Source organism: Dermacentor variabilis, chromosome 7 (assembly GCF_050947875.1).
Source record: "Dermacentor variabilis isolate Ectoservices chromosome 7, ASM5094787v1, whole genome shotgun sequence".
In the NCBI taxonomy this organism is placed as follows: Eukaryota; Metazoa; Arthropoda; class Arachnida; order Ixodida; family Ixodidae; genus Dermacentor; species Dermacentor variabilis.
Genome location: NC_134574.1, coordinates 101,345,819 through 101,373,673, shown reverse-complemented (window position 1 = coordinate 101,373,673; position 27,855 = coordinate 101,345,819). Strand labels below are relative to the sequence as shown.

General features: G+C 50.5%; 1 protein-coding gene across 2 annotated transcripts in view; it reads left to right on the top strand.

Moving 5' to 3' along the window:
* Positions 1 to 27,855, top strand: part of Spred (Sprouty-related protein with EVH-1 domain) — a 147,512-nt gene that overhangs the window by 107,293 nt on the left and 12,364 nt on the right. For both annotated transcript variants that reach the window (XM_075698885.1, XM_075698886.1), the window contains exon 2: positions 20,506 to 20,858. In XM_075698885.1, coding sequence (XP_075555000.1) covers positions 20,506 to 20,858 — 353 coding nt within the window. The remainder of the gene's footprint in view (positions 1 to 20,505; positions 20,859 to 27,855) is intronic.

The window sequence follows — 27,855 nt, the reverse complement described above, 5'->3', positions numbered from 1 at the left end:
ACCGGTGCCACACCCAGAATTCGTTCGACGTGCATATATACCTTGCAAAGTCTGTAGCCATGATTCGTAGATTGAAATATGGGCCGTAACGCGATTAACTCAAAAAAGCTGATTAGTTCGTTTATGTTAATTATTCAATTGAGCATTTCGATCTGTCGTAAAGTAGTAAGGGTTAAAACTGTGCTACCTGCCACAGCCAACTTGTAAAATATTGGCGCAGCTTAAAAAAGAAGAAAAAAAAAGGAAATACTTATAAAGCGATGTGTTCCAAGAATGCTCTCGTAGCTGCTGCCATTGGTGCTGCTTGGTTTCGAAAGCGTATAATTCTTTCTCATATTTATATATACATTTTTGTTTGTTCATTCAGCGGCTCGAAACTTTCCCGCTTCGCAGCCCGCGTATATTTAGCAGCGTTCTATAGTCGCACGCCAGCGCACGTACGGTGTGTTTGCCGGTGCCGCGTGCCTGCGTGGGGTTCCCGATCGAGCGTTCCGTTTCCGACGCGACGATCAAAAAACGTGGCGCGCGCTAATAACGTGAGACAGCTGCGGCGGCAGCGTCGAGAACGGAAGTGACGTAGTCTCGGGCTCAATCCGACGACATGGCGTCATCGCCGTGAGACCCCCCCCCCCCTCTTCCCGTCCCCTCCTCCCTTTCGGTATGGGAGCCGATGCGTGCAGAAACTGTGCTGAAACTGAAAAAGGAAGCAACCGTGGTGGGGGCTCCCTGGCAGTCTGGCCGGAAAGCTAGCTTTAGCCCCCCTCACACACGCATGAGAGGGACAGAGGGGGGGGGGGGGGGTCCCAATGCTAATAACAAGCCGGCAACGGAAATAGTCTCTTCCTGCGGAAGTTGACTCGCCGAGGAAAAAAGAGAGGGGCTGTGAAAGAGAACGGATGCAGACCCCCTTCTCTTTCTATGCGTTCCTGTCGGCGCTGTCCTGCGATATCCCCCTCCTCTCTCTCTCTCCCGACTACGCTACTACTGTATTACTACTACGCACCGTACGCTCACCGTTACCACCCTCCTCCCCATTTCCCCGCCACTACATTTCCGACAGCGCGTACACGTACTACTACTACGCTACGCTTCACGTTCCGTTATCCGATCTGCTTGGTCGACTATAGAGTCAGGTAGAGGATGTGTGGGAAGTTGCCTTTTGTGTGTGTCTATCACGAGATCTAGTTGGGTACCGATGTTAGGTTCCGAATGGGGGGCAACTACAGTCTACCTAATAGATATCTATCTATCTATCTATCTATCTATCTATCTATCTATCTATCTATCTATCTATCTATCTATCTATCTATCTATCTATCTATCTATCTATCTATCTATCTATCTCGGTGAGTGACGCTTGCCAAAGCAAAAACTATATTCAGTGCTCTCCTCTTGTACACTCGTCATTATGAAAACAAAACGGCAACCTCTACACCACAATCCACCAAATTATATAGAAGGGCCTGCCTTAAGAGAGCGGAAATTCGTTTTTTGTTTTTTTTTTTGTTTTTTTCTTGCGCGGAACGCGCCGTGTCCCGCGTAGTTTTGTCGCTGACTATACGTCGGAAACTAGCTGCGTGTGCTCGCCGTTGTAGAGTCGGATTACCGGTGCGTCACGAGATGAGAGGAGCCTTGACTGCTCGGCGAAGGAGTAACGGTCCCACCGACAAAGAGCTCCGAGCGGGTCTGCGGGACACGTAATGGACCGAGGGTCACCTACGCCTTACGCACCGTTACGCTCTTGCCGAAACCGGCACCGTTTTGTGTGTAAAAAAAAAAAAGAAAGGGAAAAGAAAAAACCTTACGATGTTGGCGACGACGAATGGCGCGCCCTGAAATAGAAGCGCGCGAAACAACCAGGATCTGACATGGAAAGGGCTATACCCGCGGTGAACTTGCGCAAGAAGGGTTTATCGGGTAACGATGACGTAAACAGCAGTGCGTAAGCGTGCCCACTTGGCGAACACGAGAACCGAGTTAGGAAAACGTCCCTCGAGCGCTAGCAAAGTGCCTGCGTGGTGTCGCCGAACGATCTACAGTCATATATTAAAGAAGTGCAACTGATTCGGTGATGATTATGCGAGTACACCTGACGAAGGCTCGGTGTTGTCCGGAGCATTGCATGGCTACATCGGTAGACGTTAACCTGTCGAACTCACGGTACCAGCGAACGCAAGCGTCTTTCTAGCGCAAATAAAGGGTATGGAGTGGACGGAGCAGATTTGGTGGATACGGCAACTTGAGGCACAGCGCCCCCGATCGGCTAGCTGTCTTCATTTCTAGGTTAGAGATAGTTGTCGCGTGACGTCGCGGACGCAGCTTCTCACCGTGCTAGTGTCCGAAAATGGCGGCCACGATGACGTCAGCGCACCATGTTCATCGCTCATACTTTTTTTTTTTTTTTGACGGTGATAATTTTTCACCAGGTTGTCGACTGTATTCGACTCGTCGCTCGGCACAAAACGCGCCTTCAGTGCCGTCCGGTTCCTTGCTTATGCAGCATCTTCGTTGCGCTGTTAGCCCAAGATGGCGGCCTCGATGGCGTCAATGCAAACGTTATAAACAAATGTGCGCCTTATGAGACGGTGTCGAGCGAAAGAAAGCGAGTAAGGGGCGGGTCGGGGGCGGGGGGGGTGGCAAGATTGCAGCTTCGATGACGTCAGTGCAAACGTTATATACAAATGTGCGCCTTATGAGGCGGCGTAGAGCGAAAGAGCGAGAGAGCGGCGGCGGTGGGGGGGGGGGGGGGGTGGACGCGCTCGCAAGCGCACGATAGTGTGAAAGCGCGAGTAGGCGGCCATACGTGCGCCGCCGGCTTCCGTATGCCGCATCCTTACTAAAGTGCCGTTTTTAACCGAGCCGAAATTTCAGTGTTTCACCCGTCCGCGCTAGATGTTGCGGTGTGCGCGTGTTTCCCGTTATTCGCGTCGCGCCGTACGAATGAACACACGTTTCCAGACGCCGCGAAGTTCGCTCCGTGGGTGAGCTGTGTCGCCGTGTGCACGCAAGACTGGCGCATCGCGCGCTGCCGCAGGTGCTGCACTGTCGCGCGCGCCTGAAACCGATGACATGTTTTCATCCACTCAAAAAGAAAAAAAAAACATCGAATAAAGGAACCAAGCGGCACGCCTTCCTTCTCACCTGCGTTCTCTCCCTCTTCTATTCGACGGTGCTGCTGCCGTCGCTGCGTTGGGGGGCGAGAGGGAGGGGGGTGGGGGAACGCAGCTGCTCGCTTGGGCTCACGCACGGCACATCTTGCACGTAGCGCAGCTCCGTTGGCTGCTGCCGCTTCTACGAGCCCGCGTCACACCACACCCATCAAAGAAAGCAAGAAAGAAAAAAGAATGGCAAGTGGCGGCGGGAACTGCTGCTGCTGCGCAGAAGGACGCTCGTCGCAGCCAAATGCATCAGCGGAAAGAGAGGTTGAGAGGAAAAGGAGAATGCGTACGAGGAAGAGAGAGAGACTGAGGCGGTTCCAGAGAATGGCCGTGCCCAGTCGTCGCCTCGCTTCCCTTCCCCCTTCCACCAACCTGCGTAACTCCCTCGCAAGACCGTTGCTAGCCTGGCTGCTGCTGCGGCTGGCCGCTTGAATGGATGAACGAGGAACGGATGAATGGACGCCAACGACGCGCGCGCGCACAGCTGATGGTGCGCCGAGGAGAGGAGGAGGAGGAGGAGAGCGTAGAAGCGGCGGTTGGGGAACGAACGACGACGAAGCCGGCTCCGCGCGGTATGAAAACAACCGCCACTCTCGGGCTGTAGCGATCGCGGCGAATAGGCTACGCTTCCGTACTGATATGCTGCTGTATACTAACTACTATTACTACTACTACTACTACTACTAATGGCTAAACTGTGTGCTTTATCCGATTTGGCTTCTAGGACGATTCGTCCAGCAGGTCAAACAGACGGCCACTTCGGGTAGGGCCTGGTTGACCCCGTCGCCCCCTCACCACGCTTCGCTAGCGGGCAACAGACAACTGTTGAAATCCGTTCGATGCATACTGCATACCATATTGCCTTTTTACAAAGTCCCCCTATATGGCCCATTGTTCACGAGACAATACGCTGTTACCCGGAAACCTATGCGCTATGATTTTTTTGCCATTACAACAGCTAATGACTCACAGAGAGGTGGCTAATTTTTTTTATTTTAATCCTTCTCACAACGCAATACGCCTAACTTTGGTGCCAGAGCGGAGAGCGACGCAATAATTTCACTTTGCTTGGGGCGGCAAAATCGCCTTCAAACGTAGCCGCCTCGCTTGCGCCTCCTTCGCTCGGTTCGTCGTCGGCGAGACGATCAGCTGTCAAGGCCCCCTCTTTGTAGCTGCGATTCTGCCATCACCGGCATCCGCCTCGCTAGAAGACGAGAGGCGATCGCGAGCCTTCGCGTCCGTCAAGCCTCTGCGTCCGGGATGTGTCCGGGCGCGCTCGTCGGCGCGTATTTGTGCAGCCGGCGCGAAAAGTTTGCGGGATACGAGATCCGCAATATAAGGAAGTTACCGGAGTGCGGGTTACTGGATTCGTGGACTGCAGTAGCGTTGTGATCCAATAGTTAGAAAAAAAGAAACGCGAAGAGAACAAAAGACAATGGAATATAACAGTCACAGGACGTCGGTCAGCGAGATCTTGTGACGCTTTGCCCAACGACGGCGTGTTAGAGATGTGTTTGTCACATAGCTGAAGGGAAGTGGAGGAGGGCGAGGGGGGAGGCTGTTGTCGATGCACTAGAAGGAAAACAAAAATGCTGCATGTTGACGATTACGTCGCTACCGAAGCTTCGCACCAGCAGCTAGTTAGAATAGACACGGCTGCTGAAATAATAGCGCGTTGTGTCGTCACTGGTTAAACTCGGCACCATCAGGTGGCGCCACCAACCCGGCCGTTCACGTCTGCGTCTCCTCTGGGCGACCGGGTGTAGCGCAAAGGCCAATGCATTTGTACGGACAAGTTATTCGCTATAGTCGAATTTCGTTCAACCCAGGGTTTGATTGCTTTTTCTTTTATCTTTTTTTTTTCTTTTTTTTTTGCTTGGAGCAAATAAAACTGTGTGACAACCATGCTGGGTCGCGCGCACTATATACTAGTCACAAAAGTTCCCGTCTCACGGCCAGCGCCCAGGACCAGGAAATAGTCAGTTTCTCTTTTTTTTCAAACTACGCTAAGATTGCAAGATATATATATATATATATATATATATATATATATAACGATATGCCGGAGATGTTAAGCCTGGCTGATCGCCTGGCATGCTCCAGCTCCTGGGTGATAATTATAACAACATACGCAGTGATCACGTAAACACCGAGATAGAATAAAGGGCTCCGATAGACGTATATGCCTGACAATCACGTGTATACCGTTCGAGATTTCAACACATGTACTCCCCACTGCTCACGCGGCACAGATGGCAGGCAGCGTTATATGGCAACATCGATGCCTGATCTGCTGTGTGTACGAAATCGCGCTGGATTGGTTACGCTTTATTGAAGATCCTGCCGGACGCACGCAGACTCTGAGGAACAACACACGTGATCGGCTTAGCGCGCCGGATAAAATGACGTCACGGGTTGTGCAGGCATCCGCGGAAGGCGAGGTCTTGTTAGAGTAGTTTTGCACGTATGTGGGCCATATTTGTCGTCGCGCTGCTTCAAAAGTTCCTCAGTGTTTTCGCAGTCTGTATTAAGCTTTTTCATGTAGGATGGATGGATGGATGGATGGATGGATGGATGGATGGATGGATGTTATGAGTGTCCCCTTTGGAACGGGGCGGTGGGTCGCTCCACCAAGCTCTTGCTATTATACTGAGTAATGTCCTACCTAGGTTTAAAAAAGAATAGAAAAAGAAAACATGACGACTTCCCATAACCAAATTTTCTGACTCTCTATTGCGAACTTTGTTTTTGTCGTTTCCTAAACTTTTCCTCCACCATTCTTCCAATCCCCATGTATGGTCTTTAATCATCTACCAATCTTTATTCATGTACGCAAAGCCCCGGGTTCGGTCCCCGGTACCTCCACCTTGTCTAAACTATATTTATTTTACCGGCCGTGGTTGCTCAGTGGCTTTGGGGTTGGGCTGCTGAGCACAATGTCGCGGAATCGAATCCCGGCCACGGCGGCCGTATTTCGATGGGGGGTGAAATGCAAAAACACCCTTGTACTTACATTTAAGTGCTCTTTAAAGAACCCCAGGTGGTCGAAATTTCCGGAGTTCTCCACTACGGCGTGCCTCATAATCAGAAAGTGGTTTTTCGCACGTAAAACCCCATAATTTATAGTTAATTTTTTTTCCCATGTATGCAAGGGAGACCCGCCATGTATGATAGGTCTCCCTTGCTGTTATGTCAAGTAACGTTGCGAACAATGTTGGTTCTATAAAATAAATACACGACGGCGATTTCTTAAAACTGAGGGGCAGAATTCACAGAGCATTTCGTTCTTTATAAGTGGCCTTTGCCATTCGACGACCGCGTTCAGCGATATGTCCACCGCCTGTTATACTGGCGGCAATTTTGCCTTGCGAACAGTCCTAGCGTATGAAATAGCATTTCTTGAATATGGGCCCAGTTCCTCGGGAGCGGCGGATGCGTCACAGAACGCCGGAATGTTAAATCTTCGCTGTTGCCGTCCATGTGCGACACCTTCGGTTTACCGTGCAAAATGAAAAGAGAGAAAATAATACTAGCAATTGTAACAAACAATAATTATGTTTTTTTTTTTTCCTGAAGCAATTCAGGCATGTAACGGCCTTCCGAAAGGTGTGGTCAATACAAATGACGTTTCTGAATTCACGCGTTTACTTGACGTGCATTTATGTCATTAATTCTGAGGATTAGTTCGGAGCTTCAGCTCTGGTCTTGTTGTTTGGTTGTATTGCTTACTTTATACATATATGTATATAAGTGGTTGCGTATGTGTACACTTATGCATGTAGAATGACCCTCAATATAGGGTTAACAGTATCTCTGAAAAAAAAAAAACCGGCGAAGTACGAAAAAAGAAGAAAGGTCCCGGGCAGGAATATATGCCACCGAAGGTCCGGCTATAGCTGTAGTCGAAAATAAGCTCCAGTGGGTATGTCTTGTAAGCAAACGAAAATACAAACAGAAAAAAGGGCAGCGGTAAAGATAGCGGATGGAATCAAGCGTCACGTGACTTCCATACAACGTGCTTTGTCAGGACGCGCCGTATCGTCTGCTCGTGAAAGTCCAGTCGCAGGATGCGTTGCCAGAAAAGTCGGTGTCTGTGCAGTTGCGACATTAGGGGGAAAAAAAAAGATCTTGCGTGCAGTACCACTCCCCTGCTCACTAAACTCCACCTCGGACAAAATAAGGTTTATACTACTACTACTACTACTACTACTACTACTACTACTACTACTACTACTACTACTACTGCGCTCAGTATAAAGCGATAAAAAAATTCTGCACATCAAAAAATAGTGCCGGTATACGCATAAACGTGAACGCTCATTAACTAGCACACTCACCATTGACCCGTCTTTCAAAAGAGACCGCACAAGGCCACCATCTACTACCAAGTCACGAGGTGCTGTGACAACGTGCCCGTACCTTTTATGTGTAACCACGCAACGTGGCGGTTGCGTGGAGACAAGCCGACGGCTTGTCCGAATCCCACGGTGTCCACCAAAAGAACGTCCGTCGAGACTTCGTATCTGGGTCGCAATTGTATTCGCTGCCGGCGCACGCAGCACTTTTCTTGAGGCAGTTCTCATTGCATCGCATGCTCCTCTGCGTGTGTGCGAATCGTGGGAACATAGGACACCTTAGTAGAGAGAGAGAGAGAGTTCGATGCGTGTGGCCGGTTAATCGCGGGAAGTGCGGGAGGAAGCGTTGCGACAACAACCTTGTAGATATTTTCCGTGCATGTTTGCGCTATCGACGAGCGAGGGAGCGCAACGCTCCCGTCATCGCGTGCATGCGCACACGTAAAGGTGCCGAGCGATTCGAGCTCGACATACTCAATGCGCATTGGCTGCCGGCGCTAGAGAAACCGGACGGAGATGCATTCGGGGGTATACGATGAGGGCGAGAGCGTTTGTGACGCATGCGAACCCCCCCAGCGCTTCAGTGAGGCGGCGCAACAAGCGCCGACAGCCACTCGCTCCGTGTAATTGCGTTTGGCATAGCTGAGCACTTAGGTACATGCGGCCTCAAAAGTTTGGAAACCGACTGCATGCGTGACCGGACCTGACCTTTAAGGCCGCATGTACGAGCTAGGACAGGACCTGTAGCTGTCTGCCCTCATTTCGTAACTCTAAAAGGCGCGCAGATTTGGAAACGCATAACGGCGGTTCTCGTTCTCCCGAGAATCGCGGTGCGCCGGCTGTGCTCACGGGAGCCTCGGAAACGGGAGGAGCCCGATTGCGGATCACGTCAGTCGCCGATTGTGACTTCGAAACATTGTTTGACAAGGACTCTCCGCGGTTCTTTGGACGGTAGGTCACGGAGAACGTCCTCTCCACTTGATCTACCAACGCTGCCGTACAGCTCAATTGATATGGTAGCTGTTTGGGCGAGTTGGCGCAGTATTGACCTTGTTATACGTAGCGCACGATAAACGAGGGCGAAAAATGAAATGGAGGGAGACGGGGCGGGGCGGGGGGTCAGGGGGCACGTAGATGAGGGCAGGCCAGGGTGTCCCCGCCCCTCTCTCTCTCTTGTCCCTGTTCATCGTGCGTTGCGTATATGCAGGTAGTTGGCACAGCATCGCAAGCCTAATAGGAAAGTTGTGAGTTCGACTCCCACCGGCGACACTGCGCCTTTCCGTCTACTTTCATTTCCCCCCTATTCTCTAGTAGCTCTGCGTTTCGATTAAATAGAGCATTTTATATTTCCCTGTGATTTGTTTCTTTGGTTTCATTGTCTCTTGGCTTGATGTGGCTGCTGCTGATAAAAAAAAAAAAAAGACTCGAGCCCCTCCGTTGTTACGCCAGATTCTTCTATCCCTCATCCGGATAAGAGCGATACCAGGCGGCCGTTCTGACTTCGACAAACACGCCGTGAGATACACGGGGCGGCGTATATCGCTCACGGGGGCACACAGACTCACACTCGCCGCGCACACATTTCACGAGCGTGAATCAGAACGGGAGTGGGTGCCGATGAACTTGAGTGGACGTGAACATGAGCGGGAACGAGTGCCTGTTAACGTGAGTATGTATACGAACTAAAGTCAGCGACGGGTGATTTTTTTTTTTTAGTGCGCGGGTGACTGTCGGCGAGCGTGAGTGGGCGTGAATATGTGTGCTAGCGAGCGTACGTGGGAGTCTGAGTGGACACGTGGCCAGCCAGAACATTCGTTAGGGGGAGCATCCGCTCATTCTGCCGGCATAAGGAACCGAGATACGTGACGTCGAGCGTGCGTATGACGACGTCATGATCATGTGACGTGAGCGCATGCGCATGTCACATCAGCAGTTATCGGAAAGATTCGATCGGAGACGCTCCCGCCGCGCCCCTTGGCGAACAGAACTCAGCGGCAATGTTGATTCGGCAGATATACTCGCGGCTAATCTGCGTGATGCGTGCGCTCGCGTCTCTGTCGAGATCGCACGAGGCATTGTTTATCGGGAGCCAGTGGCCCCGAAACGGCGATGTTTTCTCATTGTGAAAGGCTGTGGACACACCTGCACGGCCGCCATTGACGATGGATGTTCGCAGTCGCAGACAATTCCTTCGACACCGTACGATTCAGACCAGTGATAAGAGTTACCGCAAAGTCGACTGGACGAAAGGGGGAGGAGGAGGGGCGAGATAACTATAGCCCGATTTGACCATGGCCTTCGAGATACCTGCGCGCGCGATTTCCGAGGACATGTTTTGAGAGAACTAGTATCACCGCCAGAAAGGTAACAAGAAGTGGGAGAGTAAATGAAACGCGCATGTAAACCCTGAAAACGTAGAACATTGAATGTTGAGTGTTTTCTCTCTACTAGTTATTTCCCAAGGGACCCCCCCCCCATCCCCCCTTCCCCACTTTCTTCTTTTTTTTTTTATCTGTGGATTTCCCTCTCTTCTTCCGTTGAATGGTTCGATGATGGATAACATATGACGTGATGCGAATCATGCGGCAGGACGTCAGTTACACGACTCGCGATTTCCGTCATTCGAGAGCAGCATAAAATTGCTGCGTGCTTCAACTTACACTGCACGCTTCAAAGCATTCCTGTCGAAGCTTTCCCCTACACGATGAGTAATAACGCAAGGCTTTACCAGTAAGCTCCTGAGCGAATACCAGCGGGAGGTAGCAGAAGGCAAACTTCCTGCCCTCTCTCTCCCGGGCACCGCCGCCCCACCCCCTACCCCTCTTTCCTCTGTGTGTCCCAGTGCTAGCCTTTCTGTATTGCCGACGACTCGCTAGCAGCACCAGCTGCCGCCGCTTCTTGCAGGGTGTTGAAGTGTCGAATGGCGCAAAAAAAGCAGGAAACGGTACTCTTTCTGTTCTTTTTGCTCTTTTATCTCTTCTTTTTTTCCACGTTTACTTTCCTATCGCTATGTGGGCTACGGTGAACTCTTGCAGGCGAGGACGAGGGAAGGCGGAGTGAGGGAGAGGTTGCAACGTACGCAAGGAGGCGAGTCGAGATATAGCGGTGCACGTCTGGACGTTTCGGCGCATTCCGTTGCCTCGCCGACGGAATGCGGCGGCGGGGCCCGCAGTACGAGGGGCAAAAACGCAGAAGAAAAAAAATTTAGAAGAAAAAGTGTCAGTAGTAGACGGGCGCCCTCTTGCGACTGCGGCAGAAGTAGTTCCCCGGGGTACAACTCCCCCCCCCCCTCCTCCTTACCCCACCTCCCCCTATCTCCTCTATTCCACGAGAGCCTCGCTCACGTGACGCTTCCTACGCGTCAGTCGTGGCGTGGGCGGAGGAGGCACGGGACCAGGCACGTCCTCAAGCCGCGCCGCGTGATTTCGCCCGCCGCCGTTCGGGGCGCGCGGTTTCGGCTGTGCCGCGAACGAAGCATTCCGAAAAGGAGGGAGGGGGGCAACCGGCATCGTCTCTCTATACAGCCGCGTCGTGCCCACGCCTTGCCGTTCGAGTTGGTCTCGTGTGTGTGTGTGTGTGTGTGTGTGTGTGTGCGCGCACGCGCGCGTCGAGAGAGATGGTGAGAAAAAAGAAACTTTAACGAGAGAAAAGGTGGAGAGGTCTGCCCGAGTGATCCGACACGAGGCTGCTCCTCCGCGCTGAGGAACGACATATATTGCCGGGTGGGGAAGATGTTGGCGAATGGTGTGACGAAGGTGAGGAAAGCGAGCGGCACAGTCGGTGAAGATTAATGCACCTGGTTGAGATTAATGTGTGAAGTTGGGCACGCTGTGGTGTGATATGCAGAAGTGGGTGTTCTAGTAAACGGAATGAGTGCCGAGGCAAGACAGACGCTGGCGGGGACGGCAAGGCTATCAGAGGCAGTTTGATGACTTACCAAGTTTGGAGGCATAGGACGGATAAGGTCTGTTCACGCAACGCAGGATCAGTTGGCTATCGCCGGGAATGAGCATAGATAGCCCTGCAATGGGGAGCATTGAGGAAGCGCGGTGACGCTCTTGCCTGCAATACCGCCGCTAAGCCGCTCTCAGCGTAAGATATTGCGGCCGCCAGGCCAGTTGAGCCGTGAGAAAGTACAATTTAGAAACCGTCTGGCGATAATTTGTCAGCGGCGCGACTTAAATCTGCTTGAGATGCTGGATCTGTTTATCATGCCAACGTGTATCTCGGCAGCACGACGAAGTCGGCGCCTGTGGAGATGACCTGAATGGCACGACGACGTTTCTGGGCTTCTTTCATTTGCCCACGCCTCCGAATGCTGTGCTGCTTATGTTTTGTCGGCGTTGGTGCTCAAGCCGCCTGAGTATACTTCGGCGCGGCGCTCAGATTACAGAAGAAACGTATCTCTTTAAAAACAAAAAAAGAAGAAGAAAAGAAAACAAGGACTACAGTCTTGCGATATGCCTGCAACACTTTCATGTTGCGCACTGCGGCCGTATTTGTGTGTCGGTATTCCCTGTACTTTCTGTCTTTTAGGGAAAGAGAACGTGTGCTATATAAAACATGTATAGTTGTGTCGCAGACTGTCCGCATATTTTTTTTTTTTTTATTTTCCGCGCTGTATATGCTACCGTGCTGTGCTTTCGGGACATTTGCTTGAGGGTGGACAGCAGCATCACGTTCGTTGCCGGCAGGCTTGCCGCAAAGAACAGAGTAAGGGAGCGAGGGATTGAAACGAAAGAGAGAGAGCAACGAAAACGAGAGAGAGAGAGAGAGAGAGAGAGAGGGGGGGGGGTCCCTCTGCTTCCGTTTTCGTCTGAGGTATTTCGGCGGCCTTCGGTAAGAGGTGCGGTGGTAACTTGTGGTTCATCCTTCCGTGAAATCCCAGGGCACAGTTTCGGCATGCCGCCCCGCCCTCCTTCTAATCCCCCTCGCCCCCCCCGCTCCTCCACTCCCACCCTTTCGCCTCCCTGGTGCATTCCCTTATTTCCCGTGCGCACCGGTTTCTGCACCTAGTTACGTGCAGTGACAGTCGGATCGCACGATTTTCAGAAACTCGATCCGGGAAACGGCCTGTGTACTGTGCTACACTGTCCAATCGCGGCCATTTTTTGCGCCGCTAAATCTATCCGGGATTGCAAAGCTGGGCGTTGCCGGAGTGGTTGGTTTATCGGGTGTACGGAGAAGGAATGCAAGGAGAAGAAAGACTGAAACCCATGTTGAGACGAGCAAAGGTGAAAGACCTTTCATAGCAAAGATAACTGCACGAGCGCACTATATATATGTGATTACCTTTCGTCGTGGCATTCGAGATCGCACTTGAAAGACGAGTGCAGTCTCGGAGGCCACGCTTCCGTCCATCGGAATCGGTGTCACGCACGGGATTGGGTAGCACGTACCGACCGCAGAAATAAAAAAATATCGACAATTTCGCGCTCTCGGCAAATAGTCGTCAGTGTTTAGAAATAAAACTTAGGAAGTACGTTTACACTGGTATTCGTTGTTCCTCGCGTCAAAGTACTCACCCGAGTCTAAGCGAACCAGGAGGTTGGCATACTCGTGGATGAAACGTCCTTGATATGCGTACTTAGGAACACGAGAGAGAGAGGCTCTTTAATGAATCCTGAAGAAGTTTGGCTGGTGGTTAGGAGAACGCTCAGCTTTTCTAAGGTACGTTTCTTTCCTGATTTATGTTTGCTTTACGATTCTTACTGCTCACCCTCGCATCTCCTTAGGCGACTGATCCATCCTTATAATTAAAGGTTATTATCTCTCAGTGCCTTTAAAAGTACGGGGGTCGACCCTTTTTGTCGCGTGGGCGCATGCTCGGTGTTTTGCCATAAGCTTACGTGATCGGTAGCTTCAACTCTACAGTGCACGGATTTCGTGAGATGGTATATGGATGATCGTTATTTTTTTTCTCTACTCTTGCCGCGCTTTTTTTTTTGTTTTCTCACACTCCTCTATGTATTTCTATTTCTTTTAAGAGCCGTCGGCGGTGGCGACGACGCCCATTTCTCCTGCGTTCGCGCTCGCATCCGCATCTCTCGGAAACGGGGGTAAAAGACACTTGCAGCAAGGCAGGAAGTTCCAGACCACGAAGCGGGAAGGAGTGGGGGGGGGGCTATACTATAGCTGTGGTGGCGGGGAGGGGGGGGGAGAGAGCTGGGAGATACGATAGAGAACAACCAGGCGGCCGCGTTCGTCTCCTTTCTGTTCGCCGCCTCCTCCACGGTGTAGGCAGCGAAAATCCGGGTGCCTGCCTGTCTGTCCTTCCTAGCCGGAATCGGCGGAAACGCCGCGCGAGGCGCCTACTTCGGCAGCCGTAGCGATTTTTTTTTTCTCCAATGCCAATGTGTACGAGTAAGGGGGAGCGTTAGAAGCTGGTAGGGGAGGGTAAAGAGTAGAGGCTGCAGCTTCGGTGTAGATGTTTTTCTGTACAGTTTTCTTTTCTATGTTCTTTCTTAAACAAAAACTTGCAAGAAGGGATTTCCCGCCGCCGTAAATCAGTGGCCATGGCGTTCTGCTGCTGAACGCTAAAGGTCGTGGGTCCGACTCGCAACCGCGGCGACGCGAGTAAATGGATTAAGTGGATTGTCACCATCCCTATATACCGCCACGGAAGTACTCGACCCCATCTACTGTCTAGCGAAACTACAAACCAATGGAATTGGCTGTTTCCAGTAGTTGCAAGTGCGCGCGGGATCTTTGTTCTTTTCTTTAGTTTCATTTGCTAATTTGCATTTACAGAATCTAAGATTGGGACGAAAGGCGGAAACGCTTGCGCACTTGCACGTACTTTGCTGCACGTTAAGAACTCTAAAGTCATCAAAATTAATACGGAGCCGCCCACTACACGGCGCCCTCTCATTTATCCCATTGCGCGTTTTCGGTACGTTAAGCCATGGCCTCCGAGAATGCGTGACGTGCCCGCGACGGCCCTTGATCTCGGAGGCCATGGTTAAGCACAGGATTTTTTCTTCATTTTTTGGTATAGAGAACTTTAGCGCTTGTGTCTGCGGGAGCTGCGAGCATGGTGATTCAGCCACCATACATAGGAGTGATTTGCTTTCCAAAACGTAGGTTTACTTTCCGGAACGTCGTCCTTCTGTCTCCAAATAAACTCTGTGACTGTGCATATGGATAACATGGAACGAAATATTAATTTATTCATTCATTCATTCATTTTTTTCCGTATAACATTGAGCAACGGGAGTAGCCGAAGTGCTCTTCAATCTCTTCACGCGACCCCTGTACAAGAGACCATAATACATTGCGTTATAAATACTGCGTTATAAGTGTTGCGTCAGAAGGACGAAAGCGTAATGCATGACGGCACAATAACCTCTATAGCCACAACGACTTCTGTACCCATCATTCCCGTGGTTGTTTAATGATTGCAGCGGCAGAGGTACTCCCCCAGCAGTTCTTACGTTGAAAGCTCTATGGGAGCTGGCGTCGCCAAGGAGGGAAGTACGCACGGATGCCGCCCGTGAAAACGGCGTCAAAGAACGCGTGCGCCTCGCAAGGCCCGTTGCCGTCGCGCTCTTGCTAAAATGGGCAGGCAGCCCCTCCGGGGGGAAAGGGAGAAGGCGCCACCGGAAGTGTGACCGGAGAAGTTTTCGAGCTACTCTCTCTCTCTCTCTCTCTCTTCTTCCTCCTTCGAACCCCTCGGCCTTGTAGCGCGGATCACGTCTTTTGGGAGACTTTCTCTTTTTCTCTTTTCTTTTTCCATATTTGCTTTCAGCGAGCGGCGTCTTTCGCTGGGAATACTTTACTTGACGGTGTCGTGTATTTCTTTTTTTTTGGGGGGGGGGGGGCATGATATTATAAGAGGGGTTGGCCCTATTAGGTGGCGCTGACTGCTCGTTCTGGCATGACAAAACAACATGAAATCACAAAAAGGCACTTTAAAGCACAGAAATCGCAAAAGAAGCGCCTGGAAAGAAAAAAGAAAAGAATGCAGTCTGAACACAGAGCACGAACACACGCGAAGCTCTGCACACGATACCACAAAACCGTGTAATGTAATACAAGAACACGCACGAACATGTAAATAAACATTATTCTTCTTCTTTCGCGTCACTGGCCTTCTGAAGAAGGGATCGCTGTGTCACACGCTGGTCGACGCGGACGGCGACGGTGTCGGATCATCTGTGCATTTAATAGAGAGTTTTATATTAGGGGGACGCAATGCTCTTTGACCTGTGGCTTGTCTGTACACCCTGAAACATAAAGAAAAAACAGCAAAAAAAAAGACGCACGCAGGAAACATACAAGAAGGCAGGAAAGAGGCTTCTTTTATGTTTCCTGTGTGCGTCCTTTCTTTCTTTTTTTTTTTTTTGCTGGTTTTTCTTGATGCAATGCACCAACTAGCCGAGCAACGCGTTTTACTGGAACACCCTGAAACATTACGTAGTGCGTGGCCGCAGGACGAAAGAGCGAGGTGAAGGATCAAGAACAACATGGCACAGGCGTCGCGCGCAGGTTTCCTATTCTGCACTCCGCCGTCAAATTCAGCGACATAGTCCAATCCGCCATCTTGTCAGCATTGATTGGCTCGCAGGGCTGTTACGGCATCTCTGATTGGTTCGGCAGCGCCCTCATGCAGGAAATTGACAGCGTCCGGAAGAGCGTAACGGTGAACTATATATGGATGAGCGTGAACACGCGTTTATCTCTGTAACAGAGCAGACGACAGTTAGTAAGGGGTTGTTTATTGAACTGAGCGAGGAATAGGAAGGAAGGAAAATGCTGCTGAGATGCGCACTGTAACCGTCTAAATCGAGAGCCTGAACGATGGTTAGCGGAGAAGAATAGGGGTTTGGTTGGAGTAAAGGACAGGCAGAGAAGATATTGGGCCAGGGAGAGAACTGTAGTGTGCATAATATTTAGTAAAAGCAACTAAGTCATCATTCCTCCCGCAGTGTTCGGACGCACTATCACTTCGTTGAGTGCCTTTGCGAGTCACAAACAAACGATAGCATGGGCGAGGTATAGACGGACGAAATAGTGGTCTGGTCGTCGTTTAGTATCTGACCAATTGTGTGACGTCTTCCGATGAATTACTTCATCTTTAAACAGCCGTTTGATCTATATTCTTCCATTACATCATGATCGTCTTTCCGAATGGAGTTTTGTTATCAGCTCTTGTTGTGCCGTCCATACCTTTCGCATTCTTTTGCCGTGCAAGCTGTTTCAACGAAGTGTGGTCCTCCCAGGATCCCGCGATAACGCATTAACGCTTTTTTTTCTTCTTCTCGCGTACGCCCGTTTAGTTCGATCTTAAAGCAGGGGCACCGACACGAAAGATGTCGCAAGAGGTGGTGAGCTCGCCTCTGACCTTCTACCCCCTCCTCCTCCTCCCCGCCCTCTAGTTCGAGTTGTAGCGGCGGTTCAAATGTGAATGGCGAAAACCGCGAAGGGCCTCTTAGGTGTGTTGACTCACGCATTAAAGGGAAGACACAATTGTCGGGTTTCGTAAACATTCTGTAAGCTTTATATACACATACCTGTAGATGCCTGATGGAGAAAGTCTTACGAATGTGGTCGCGAAACCCTGTGGCGACTTCATACTCCGCAAGTAGCCGTTGTTGACGCGACCTACAATGGGGGCGATGCGTTTTATTACGGCTCCGATGCCATTAAAGATGACCAATGTCGTACGAAATGCTTTGACAAACACCCTTGCAGCATTGCGTTTGTGTACGAATGCGACGGTTTTATACGGATAAGAATTGGGCCGTAGGTGTTATTGTAACCCTGCTTTTAACACGGGCCAGTCCTGGAGGCAGTGAGAATAAAGGCGCGGGGTTAGTTCCCGATGCCAATGCACGACGTGTCCTCGTAAGCGCTTCAGAGGAGCAGCGGAGTGATGTGACGTAGAGGGGCACGTGACTGGAGGAGCGGCGGCGGTTGCGAAGCTGAAGCTGTGGGCGCTGGATTGCGCTTGCTCTTCTTCACCACACTGCGCTCTACGGGGTGGTTCTAAAGAGACCGACTGTTCGTTCATATTTATTTATTTATTTATTTATATTTTGCAACCAATAACACGTGTCGGCGACTTGATAATAAACAAAATGCAGTAGGTATATATTGGGTGTGCGTGGTTAAATTGCGGCAGCTATGTTCAGTGTTTAGTGAGTTCTATGAAGACGGCTGCATGATATGTCATACGGTATTAGATGTATCTTGCTTATGAGCAGCAAAGCAGACGCAGTCGTTGCGCTGTTGTGTTTCGGTTCACGACAGGTGATGCTCCACATTCGCAGACGGCAGGTGGTATAGGCACCAGCAGATCGCAATGGCGTAATAACTCACACGTGACCACGAGGTGAGCGAACTCCTGCCATAGTTGATAGGTGATCATCGAATAATAGGTTTTCGGGATGCCGTCGCATTACAGTAACGGGAGTGAAGCATGAAGGCACACCTGTGACCGTTTACTGCGCCTCGAGTAAAAAAAAAGGTGATGATAATAATTGCGCGGAAGCTCGACGAGTCCCTCGCGTGACACAGCGGCGAGCAACTGCTGCAGGCTCGGCATTGTTAATACAGGAACAAGCATTGTTCCCGCTCAGTCCCGCTGCGCCGGAACGTTCTAAAATGGCGGTGGCGTCAGCGCCGCCTGGCCGTATACAGTGAAATGCGGCCGAGTGAGAACAAGAAGCGATTCGCTCTTTCACCCTCGGGTTTCGTTAGAACGTAGCTTCACTGTGCTTCACCGGACAATTTGGAGCGTTTACGCAGTTCTTATTCCTTGGTTTGCTTGCAACATCTAGAGTAGACTTATCACCCAGCAACCTGGATTGACATGCGAGGCGATCAGCGCGGCTAACACTCGAGCATATCATTAAAATTTGTTTTTCGCGCTCTTTCTTTCTCTCTCCAGAGCAGAAAAGCAGCTTCACTACATGGCGGAATGCTTCGTTTTAAGGAAGAAAAATGCGCCGTCTTTCTCTTTTGTTCAAGCGTAGTTTCGCTGCGCGTGGCCACACAATGGCAACTATGCTTGAGTGTCTTCTCGGCCCGGACCTTTGTTCAGTGAAATACTGAGCGTACCCGTTGTAGCAAGCGCGTTTGATTCATTTCTTATGCTCGCGCCTCTCCGTGGCAACGAAAGAGCTGTGTTCTCTTTGTTTTGTCGTTAACGAGTTCTTACGTTTACGGGGTGAGGCGACTATACCAGACAGTAAAGAGGCTTTCTTTAACGTGGCTTACCCGTCTCCTGATCTTATTTTATTTATTTACATCATAGTGCAGGCCGTGTGGCCCAAGCAGGAGGGGCAAGGTAACACATAAAAATACTCAGTACACAAGGCGGAATTGCAATATATAAAACTTAGGAAATTAAACAATATAACACAAAACAGCAATGTTATTTAGGAAATACTAATAATATGAGTCTGAATTGATTCAGGGGAGTTCAGGTGATGGAAAGGGATGAGGCTCCATTCTTCTATAGTTCGAGGAAAGAAAGGAAATTTTAAGGGGTTTGTCCTGGCAACGTAAGGGGACAGAGCGAGGGGGTGGGAATGGCGGGGTTTTCCTGGATGCAGAAAGAGCTATGTATGGACTACATGATCTAAAGAAAATTTACGGCTTATGAAGGAGTAAAGGAACTTCAGACGTATTATTTTTCGCCTGGACTCTTCTCGGCCGTATTTGGAAAAAAATAAAACGTATGACTCTTCTCTGTATCCTTTCAAGGGCGTTAATGTTGATTTTGGTAAACGGGTCCCAAATAACGCACGAATATTCCAGTTTGGGTCGAATAAAACTGATTGGTGACGAGCGTGCGTGTTGTTACCGCGCGTTTGTTATCATTGTAGGTTGGGTTGCAAGTCGAAGCTTTGTCATCGATAGGCGACAAGGCAAGCGCCAAAAGAGCCGAAGCGAGTACTAGCGCTGGTGTGAGACACCGGGCAAGAACACGAGTATAACGACACGCGGTTGACTTTGTTCGCAAGCAGTGCTTCCACCTGCGGTCTACTTTGTGATGTGCTTGCGCTGACATTTCTACAAGGAACGCACGACACAATAGTTATGGTCCCGAATTCGCAAGGCAGCTCGTACCGGCAGACCTGGCGGCAAGAGAAGGCGGCAGACGACCGCGACGACGAACATACGAGGAGCGAAGACGGCGGGCCAGTGGCGTAGTTAGTATACGAACGAGAAGATACGTGATTACGGACTCTGGTGCGAGCCGCCTTCCGATGTCGGGCATTTCTCATGACGTCTCCTTTAGGCGGGGGGGGGGGGGGGGGGGTGACGGGTCCCTGCGGGATATCCTTCTTTGCGGAAGCCTCCTCTTTCACCTTTCATCTTCGTAACCGACGAGACGCCCAAAAGCTTCGTAACCACCTATGTGTGACAGCGCGCCTTTGTGTACTTGCTTGTCGCTGTTGATGCCAAACCTTCTTTTGCCCTCACTGAGAAGACGCTTAACTGCGAAAACACATGCATATTGTAGGTTTCGTTTATTTCTTGTCTTCAATTGGTAAATCCCCTTCGCATGACCAATGACTCGTTATAGAATGGTGTAGGGTGTATGTGCACGCACGTAGTGCCTTTTCAAAATGAAAATTGTCAGAACTAGAGCGCTGAGAAAGGAAAGGTTGGCAGAAGATATATCGCCAACCTTTCCTTTCTCTCAACGAACCACTTCTGTGTCTCTTTCAACGAGAGCTTTAGCCTTGTTGGTACAGTGCTACTAAAAGAAAGAGAGAAAGGCAAAGGAAAGACAGGGAGGTTAACCAGAGATTATCTCCGGTTGGCTACCCTGTACTGGGGGAGGGGCAAAGGGATGCGATAGGTGAGATAGAGAAAAGGATAATAAAGCAAATGAGAAACTAAGGCGCGCAAGGAACCACAGGTCAGAGAGACGAAGCTCAACACCACAGCGCTACATATATACATATACTTCTGACAATTTTTCTTCTTTGTCGATGCGCATCGGTTGCTGAGCTCTCGCGTCTGTCTGTGCGTTGCAGTGGCGGCTGCCTGGTTCGTGTGCGGGCCCAGGTGATGACGCGGGACGACTCGACGGGCGGCTGGGTGCCGCTGGGCGGCGGCGGCCTGAGCAGCGTGTCGGTGCGCAAGCGCTGCGACCTGCAGCCGGCGCCCAACAACGCCGGCGCCTGCTGCTACCAGATCACGGGCGAGCGCGAGGCCCGCGTGCTGCTGTCGTGCGCCATCGGGCGGGACTTCACGTACAACAAGGTGATGCCCACCTTCCACCACTGGCGCGCCGGCGAGCACAAGTTCGGCCTGACCTTCCAGACGTCGGCCGACGCCCGGGCGTTCGACAAGGCGGTGCGCATCGCCATGGAGGACCTGCTGGACGGTAGGGCGCTGGCTTACTGCATGCTGCGTGCACGGCATGCTGGCCGCGTGGTCTCAATCAATCAATCAATGAATCGATCGATCGATCAATCAATTAATTAATCAATCAATCAATCAATCAATGTTTATTATTAGATAAGAATACTATGCAGATAGTGGTATACAGAAGGAGGTCCCATAGTTAAAACTGAATGGGGACCTCCTGTTCATGGTTACCATAAACAGTTCATTTGGCAAGCAACAGCAGCTCAATCGGTACAATTGCAGTAATGATAAATAATGATATACAGGTATAAGTGGATGAAGTAATTAACAGACAAGATATCGGCAGTAAGCAATATTGCGAAACTAGGTAAAACTAAAGTAAAAAGGAAGAAAAAAAGAGATTGAATACTCGTACTATGTGTAGCGGAGTTTGGCGGGGAAAACAAAAAAAAAATAAGTCGGCATGAAAACGCGAAGCAGCGCAGGAAACAACAGACCAGGAAGACGAATCGTGTGACGTGACAAGCTTCGTCAAGCGCCTTTCTGCTATACCGGCTGGAAAAGAAAGTAAAAAAGAAAAGAAAACTGAGAAAATAAACTAACGTCCCGAATCTATAATTGCATGTGGCCATGTGGGATCCTCTATGAAAAATCGTACGGTCCCGTATAAACCCGTGTGAATACATGCGACTTGTGGTATGGTGCATACAGACCCACTTTTTTTTTTTTTTTAGTAGGATGGAAAATCGGGCTTCTCCACAAAACATGTTTTGTTCAATTACGAGAACTTGTTATTGCATCTACAATTGTATGAAACGTAAAGAAGTATCAGCGGGCCGCTAAAGTTGGAGGACAGACGACAAGATTCGCATTCGCTCTTCTTCACTTGGTTATGCATTTTAGGCGAGTAAACTTCATTGGAAGGTGTAATACGGATGAAGGAAAACCTTTTATTAAGGTTTTACTTGTAAGAACACGTTATTTGTGTAGCCATATCCACGTTTTAAACGAAGCATCTTACAACACCAACCAACGCAAGCCTTGCGGACGCATATACCGTCATTCCCATGACGGCACAGAGCACCAGGAAACTCCCATAGGCGGTGGCGCGCCGTATTTCCCTCTAGGTATTATAGTGAGAAACTCTATGTAGTCCGCACATGGGTCCGCACTTTTACCACATTGCTGGCTAAAAATGTGACATGTGCAGCAGCTGCACGGTTGGAAAACGCGCTCCTTTGCCGGCAGAACCAAACAAACAAGAGCTCGTGCTTTCTATTGCGCAGGGCCATTGCGAAAAAGAAAGGAAGGCCTACGTCGCTACAGAGACTCATTGAACAAATGCACGGCTTCGTTTCTTCGTTGTTATTGTGCTTGCGGTAGAGTACGGCCTCTCTCCAACGGCGACAATGCAGACGAAAAAAAAAAAAAAAAACCAGCTGTTGCTTCTGACTGTATATAATAAATGCGTTGCCGTCGAGAGCCAGCGTGTATGCTGTGGCGTAACTGGAATGTGTCACATGGGACAGGTTATCTGTGATGTAACACGTATCAGTCTGCCAGGGCCAGTGGAACATGCGTTCGATAATCATAATGTGCTTCCGGCGAGTCGGCCCAGCTAGCATCATTCGTCAGGTTTCTATCAGGCCCACCCCGCGTATTTCTGTCGCCTTATTACTGTTGTATAATGACACGTAGCCAGGGGGGAAAAAAAGCAGTGTCGGCGACATCTTGGAAGCGCGTAGCCTGCGACAGAACGTAGCTGATATATATATATATATATATATATATATATATATATATATATATATATATATATATATATATATATATATATATATATATATATCGCCACACGCTGCGAGATTAGAAAGTAGAAAGTTTCATCCCGTCCGTAAACGTGTTACCATTCGCGAAATGCCGGTTTACTGATGACGTAAATGTGATGACGATTTATTAGCATCCCCTTTGAAACGGGGCTATGACAAATGGTCACCATGCCTGTTAGAGCTAATCAAGTATGCTATACATGTTTTTCACTCTAGCATTTTGTATGCATTCCCTTAATCCCTTTTTTAGAGCGCAGCTCTTTGGCGTCCGTTCCTGGGTTTCGCGTCGTCGTCGGCGTTGTCGTCGGCCTCGTAACCAGCTCCGCCCCCCTTTCATCCCCCCAGCGCTAGCAGCGACCGACTGATACCGCTGGATGCCGCTGACGCAGCTAGAGAGTCAAGATAACGTGACTGCATAGAACACCGTCGCCGCCATGCAGAAAGAGGAGGAAAGGGTCCCCCCCCCTGTTCTTGTGTGGCGGATAGGGTGCTCTTCAGTTGCCGACGCGCCGGTTATTTCACGTAGGCCCCGGCACGTCGACGAATACGTGACCACCTTCCCACGGCTAGACCTGGTTCTTAGCGCTGCGGAAGCGAGGGTATCATATTGTTTGTGTCGGCATCGGCGGCGTTGTCCCTGAAACCAACTCCGCAGCTGGGGTTGACTCACTATCGGCGTCAGCGGCATCAGTCAGTCGCTGCTATCTCTTCCCTCCTCCCTTTATCGTGTTGTCCGCTTGCTGCGCGCGCTTCTGCCCCCATCGTTTGCCGCTGGGTGTACACGCCGCCCCCCTCCCCCCTCTTCCTGCGAGTCTCCGGTTGTCAAAGCGCCGGCTCGAACTTAATTCCTTTCTTCGCTCCTCCTCCAATGCAACCCCTGTGCGGTGGCAATCAGAGAGCCAGATCGGTGGCGGCGGATCTGTATATGTGCACCGCCCGAGCCGAAATTGCCGCTGCCGTTCGCCCTGTCCGGTGGCAATCAGAGAGCCAGATCGGTGGCGGCTTGACATAAAGACAAACAGCAATTTCCTAACACTTATGCGGGAGAACATCCCGTTCCTCTCGCTCGTAACGCGTCCCACGGCTGTGACAACCTCGCGAGGCACTTGTATAGATCTCGTCTTTGAGAATCAAGCATTGGTGTACCAAGTCGAACATATATCAGTCTATTTCTCCGACCACAAAGCTTCCTTCATGACTGTCAAGAACTGTTAGTGGAGTCTTTGTCAAAGGAATACGTGTGAAAAATAAAAAAAAAATTCTGTGATAGCGCATACATGTGTTGCTCGATTTCTTTGCCTCAATCTATCGAAAAGGTGAAACAGCTTATTTGCTGCGCTCAAATTTCGCATTAGGAAGTAACGTAATCGTCGGTAATTTTTTTTTTCTTCCCTTAAACTTCTGTATCTACCTTGTACCGCTACATATGCCTGTAACGGATCCGCTCCTATCAATCGGGCATGAGCTGCCGCATTCGTATCGCCACCTAGTGGCGCTCAGTTTAACCAGACAGTGCTCAGATTTGTCATGGCAATGACCAACCGTATTCTACTCAGCTGCTGCTGTTAAATCGTCGGCAGCGATATAGTCGTTTACATACAGTTCTTTCGTAATTCTCAATCGGCGAGAACATTCAGTTACACGAAAACGTTTATAAGGCGTTATGGTTAGACAAACTGTCACCAGATGTTACCATCGTTTGCACTGCCATCCACGTCTCTGATAAGCCGGTACGTATTCCATGTAGGATAATACGGCTACGGACAAGTGACGCTCCGTGGTTGCCTATCCGCGAACGTATTGCTTGTTTACTGAGTGCAGGAACACCGGAGCGACAGGCGTAAACCGCAGCACTGGTGGCGTCATCTTGCGGCCATCTGCTGAACCACGAAGTGTCCGATGCGTTATCTTGTGCTTCGTGATGTTCTCTTCGAAAGAAACGAGTCACTGTACTTCCGTGATTATGTTGCTGCCAACGCTTTTCTTCGCGAACAAATTTGCTATAGTGCACAACCCGCCATTGCTATGTTCGTATTGTGCGCTGTGCTCGAGCTCAACGTCGCAAGATGGCGCCACAAGCGCTACTGTAGATGTCTACGTATCCGGTTTGCCGGTATTCCGTAAAATGCTAATGCGTTACAGGGAGAGACTCGCGTTATTTCTTGCACATCGTGACAAGCGAGGGTGATATCGCGCGCGCAGCGCTTACTCCCGATGCCCTATTATCTAAGCACCTGCCTCACCTAATCTAATCTCTCTAGCACCGACGGTGAGGCTTCCTCAAATGCGCATCGCTTCGGCAAGCCGTGCTTCGAACTAGAGACGATGCAACGGGTCGTGTGACCCGTGTGCTGTGCGGAGTGTGACCTTCTTTACCCTCTTGGTGAACTGTGACGATTGTGTGGACGCTCGCGACAAGCTTCTTCATTGTCTTTCCACCCCTCCCCCACCTTTTCCACCCATTTCACTTTACGCACGCTGCTTTGTGGACTGCAACGTCCTGGCCGCCACTTTCTCACGGTGAGTATCCGTGACTGCTTTTGTATACCGGTGCGCCTCTCCGAACAATTACGGATGGAAGCGCCGATGTGCGGAACTCCTTGGAACCTTTGTTTACGTGTTGAGTCCTGCATGCAGCGGGCTGCGTGTGAACAGATTTTTACCTCGCACTCTGGTGTCGACATATATTGTGCGGCTGAACCCCAGTGTCCTTTTTTTTATTGGACCTTAGTGAAATTTACGCAGTGATTAGCGAATAAACAAGCAGGTTCTAAAATACGTATTGGGGGAGGGTCGAGAACGCGGAGAGCGACGATGTTGGAAGGACTATTCGGAATGTGACAACATCGGGGAGCCCACTAGCGCATGCGCGCGACGTGCCAGCATACGGTACTCACTATCCTCTTTAGCGAATCGGGCTACATTGGCATGGAAGACAGTGAACGTAGACTTCTTAGCACTGCCGGCTAGAGACTCGGCACACACAGCTACAAGCGTGGCGATGCCTAGATGTAATATGACTGCTATAACTCTCCCACAGTCTAAGTTAGGTGGGAAACACGCTCGCCAAAGCGATCCGCGATCTGCCGGAAGACGCGCCGGAAAGATTTACCACTCCGACTGTTCGCACTTGTCGGGTGAGCACTTGCAACACGCAAACCGGATGGTATCTTCAACGCGTGTTAAACTTGGCGTGATGGATGTAGCTATGTAGAGTTCATAGAGTTAATAAATGTAGTGGTTCACGGTAGCGCTCGACAACGCTGCGAAGCCAGCAACTGTAGACTCGCATCGAGAAGCCCCGAACGCTAAACCCGAAGGCCCGAAATGAAATCCGGGCCGCGGCTGCTGCATTTGCACCGTGCGTTTGGTGCACGCCCCAAGTGGTCTAAATTAATCCTCAGTTCCGCACTACGGCGTGCATCATAATCATATTGTCGTTTTGGCACCATAAAACTCTAGAATTCAAAAAAGCAGCATTAAACATTACGTATATCGCATATCGTCACCGACACCGAGTTCCGAATGAGAAAGTTGGTGAACCGGCGTCTGCCACACGCAGCTCCGTCGATTCGGTGCGTCTAGAAATGCCCTCCCGCCTTATTATGGTACCTCGCTTCTCCAGCTCCCGTAGTTTACTTTCTCAAACACTACCTTTTTCCCCCCGCGCATCGCCACGCCCAACCAGTTATTATTATTTTTTTTTTCGCCGCGCTCGCTCCGTCAATTACCGGGCCAGTCGTTGTTTTTACTTGGCGCGCGCGGGAAGAAATACAGAAAGGAAAATGCGAGCTGCCTCGCTGTAAAGCGGCCGCCTCCGCCGGCAACGACCCCCCTCAGGCTTTCCTTCCGTGCCGGCCGGCCTGCCTGCGTGCGCGCTGGTTGTGGTGGTGTGGTAGTGGTGGTGGGCGCGCGGGGCGACCGCCGGGGCGCTCGGGGGTAAAAATAAGTCGGTGGGCCTCGGTTCGTGAATGAAGCCGGCCAGCGAAGAACGCGACGAGCGGGCGCGAGAAGGTAGATGGGGGAAGAGAGCGTCTATCTACGTCTCCTCTGCCCGATTTCTGTGTTCGGGTGGGTGGGGCTTGTTTGGAGCTCCTTCCTTTATCATTTTATTTTTTTTTTGCCTGTCATTGAGCTTTCCTCACACGCATTCGCTGTCGTCGTCGTTTGTACGCTTTCGCCGCTTCTCAGTGTCCCGAGACGGCGAGCAAGCGTGGCAAGAAATGTGGTGCAAGAACGTTTGCATCTCTTCCCTCTATCTCTGTTAATTCTTTGCTAGTTGACTCTTTCACTGCGTCCGCAGCGTGCGTAAGAAGTTAACAAACAAACGCGGGGACGCAGCTACCGGAAATTGGGAAACGAACGGCGGAAAGAGCTGCGTGGGTGCGTAGTATTTATACTATGTGCGCGTGAGCGTGCGTGAAGAGAGCGTTACGGTTCAAAGTATAACGAGCGCACGCAAGAACGGCGGCGGATCGTTCTACGCCGGTTCGGCTTTTGTTGTCGCCTTCGGATCACCCACACCCACTCGCTCCTACTCCGGAAAAAGTGTGACTAGAGAAGAGGTGCGTTGAGCGGGCGTACTTGACGTACTGCCCACGTGGTCGGTCGCGCCTGCGCGGAGCAAGCGGCTGGCGCCGCGTTGTTTACGGTACTGTGTATGGCGTAATGCGGTAATGCTCGTCTTTCTTGTTTCTGGGTTCGTTCACACATTCGTTTTCGCCTCCTTGTCTTGAATGACAGCGAAGGCACATATAGTGAAACTAGTATTATAATCTAGCCGAAGAAGCAAGAAAGTGTCTCCTAAAAATAGAGAAGTGGATTTTTTTTTTTCTACAGACAGCCGCCATGATGGCCTAGTCACTTTTGAATGGGGGAATTTGGCGCAGTCGACAGGATTTTCTGCGATAGAGCCACCAAACTCGCAAGAACGCGTGATGTCTGCGTCCTCCTGAGGGTCATTCGTGGCACTCTTTCAAACCCTGGTCATCGTTTAACTTCAAGGAGTCGAGCTTGCACTAGTAGGAGTTGAATATGATCAGAGCTCACTCGAAACAGAGCCTCTCTTCACCGTAGACGCACTCTGCGACGTTCGTCAACTTAATGTCCGGCTGGCTCGACCGGCTATCATAATGTCGACGCGCATTGTGCAAGGAAAATCGCAGCAGCTCAGGCGAGCTGCAC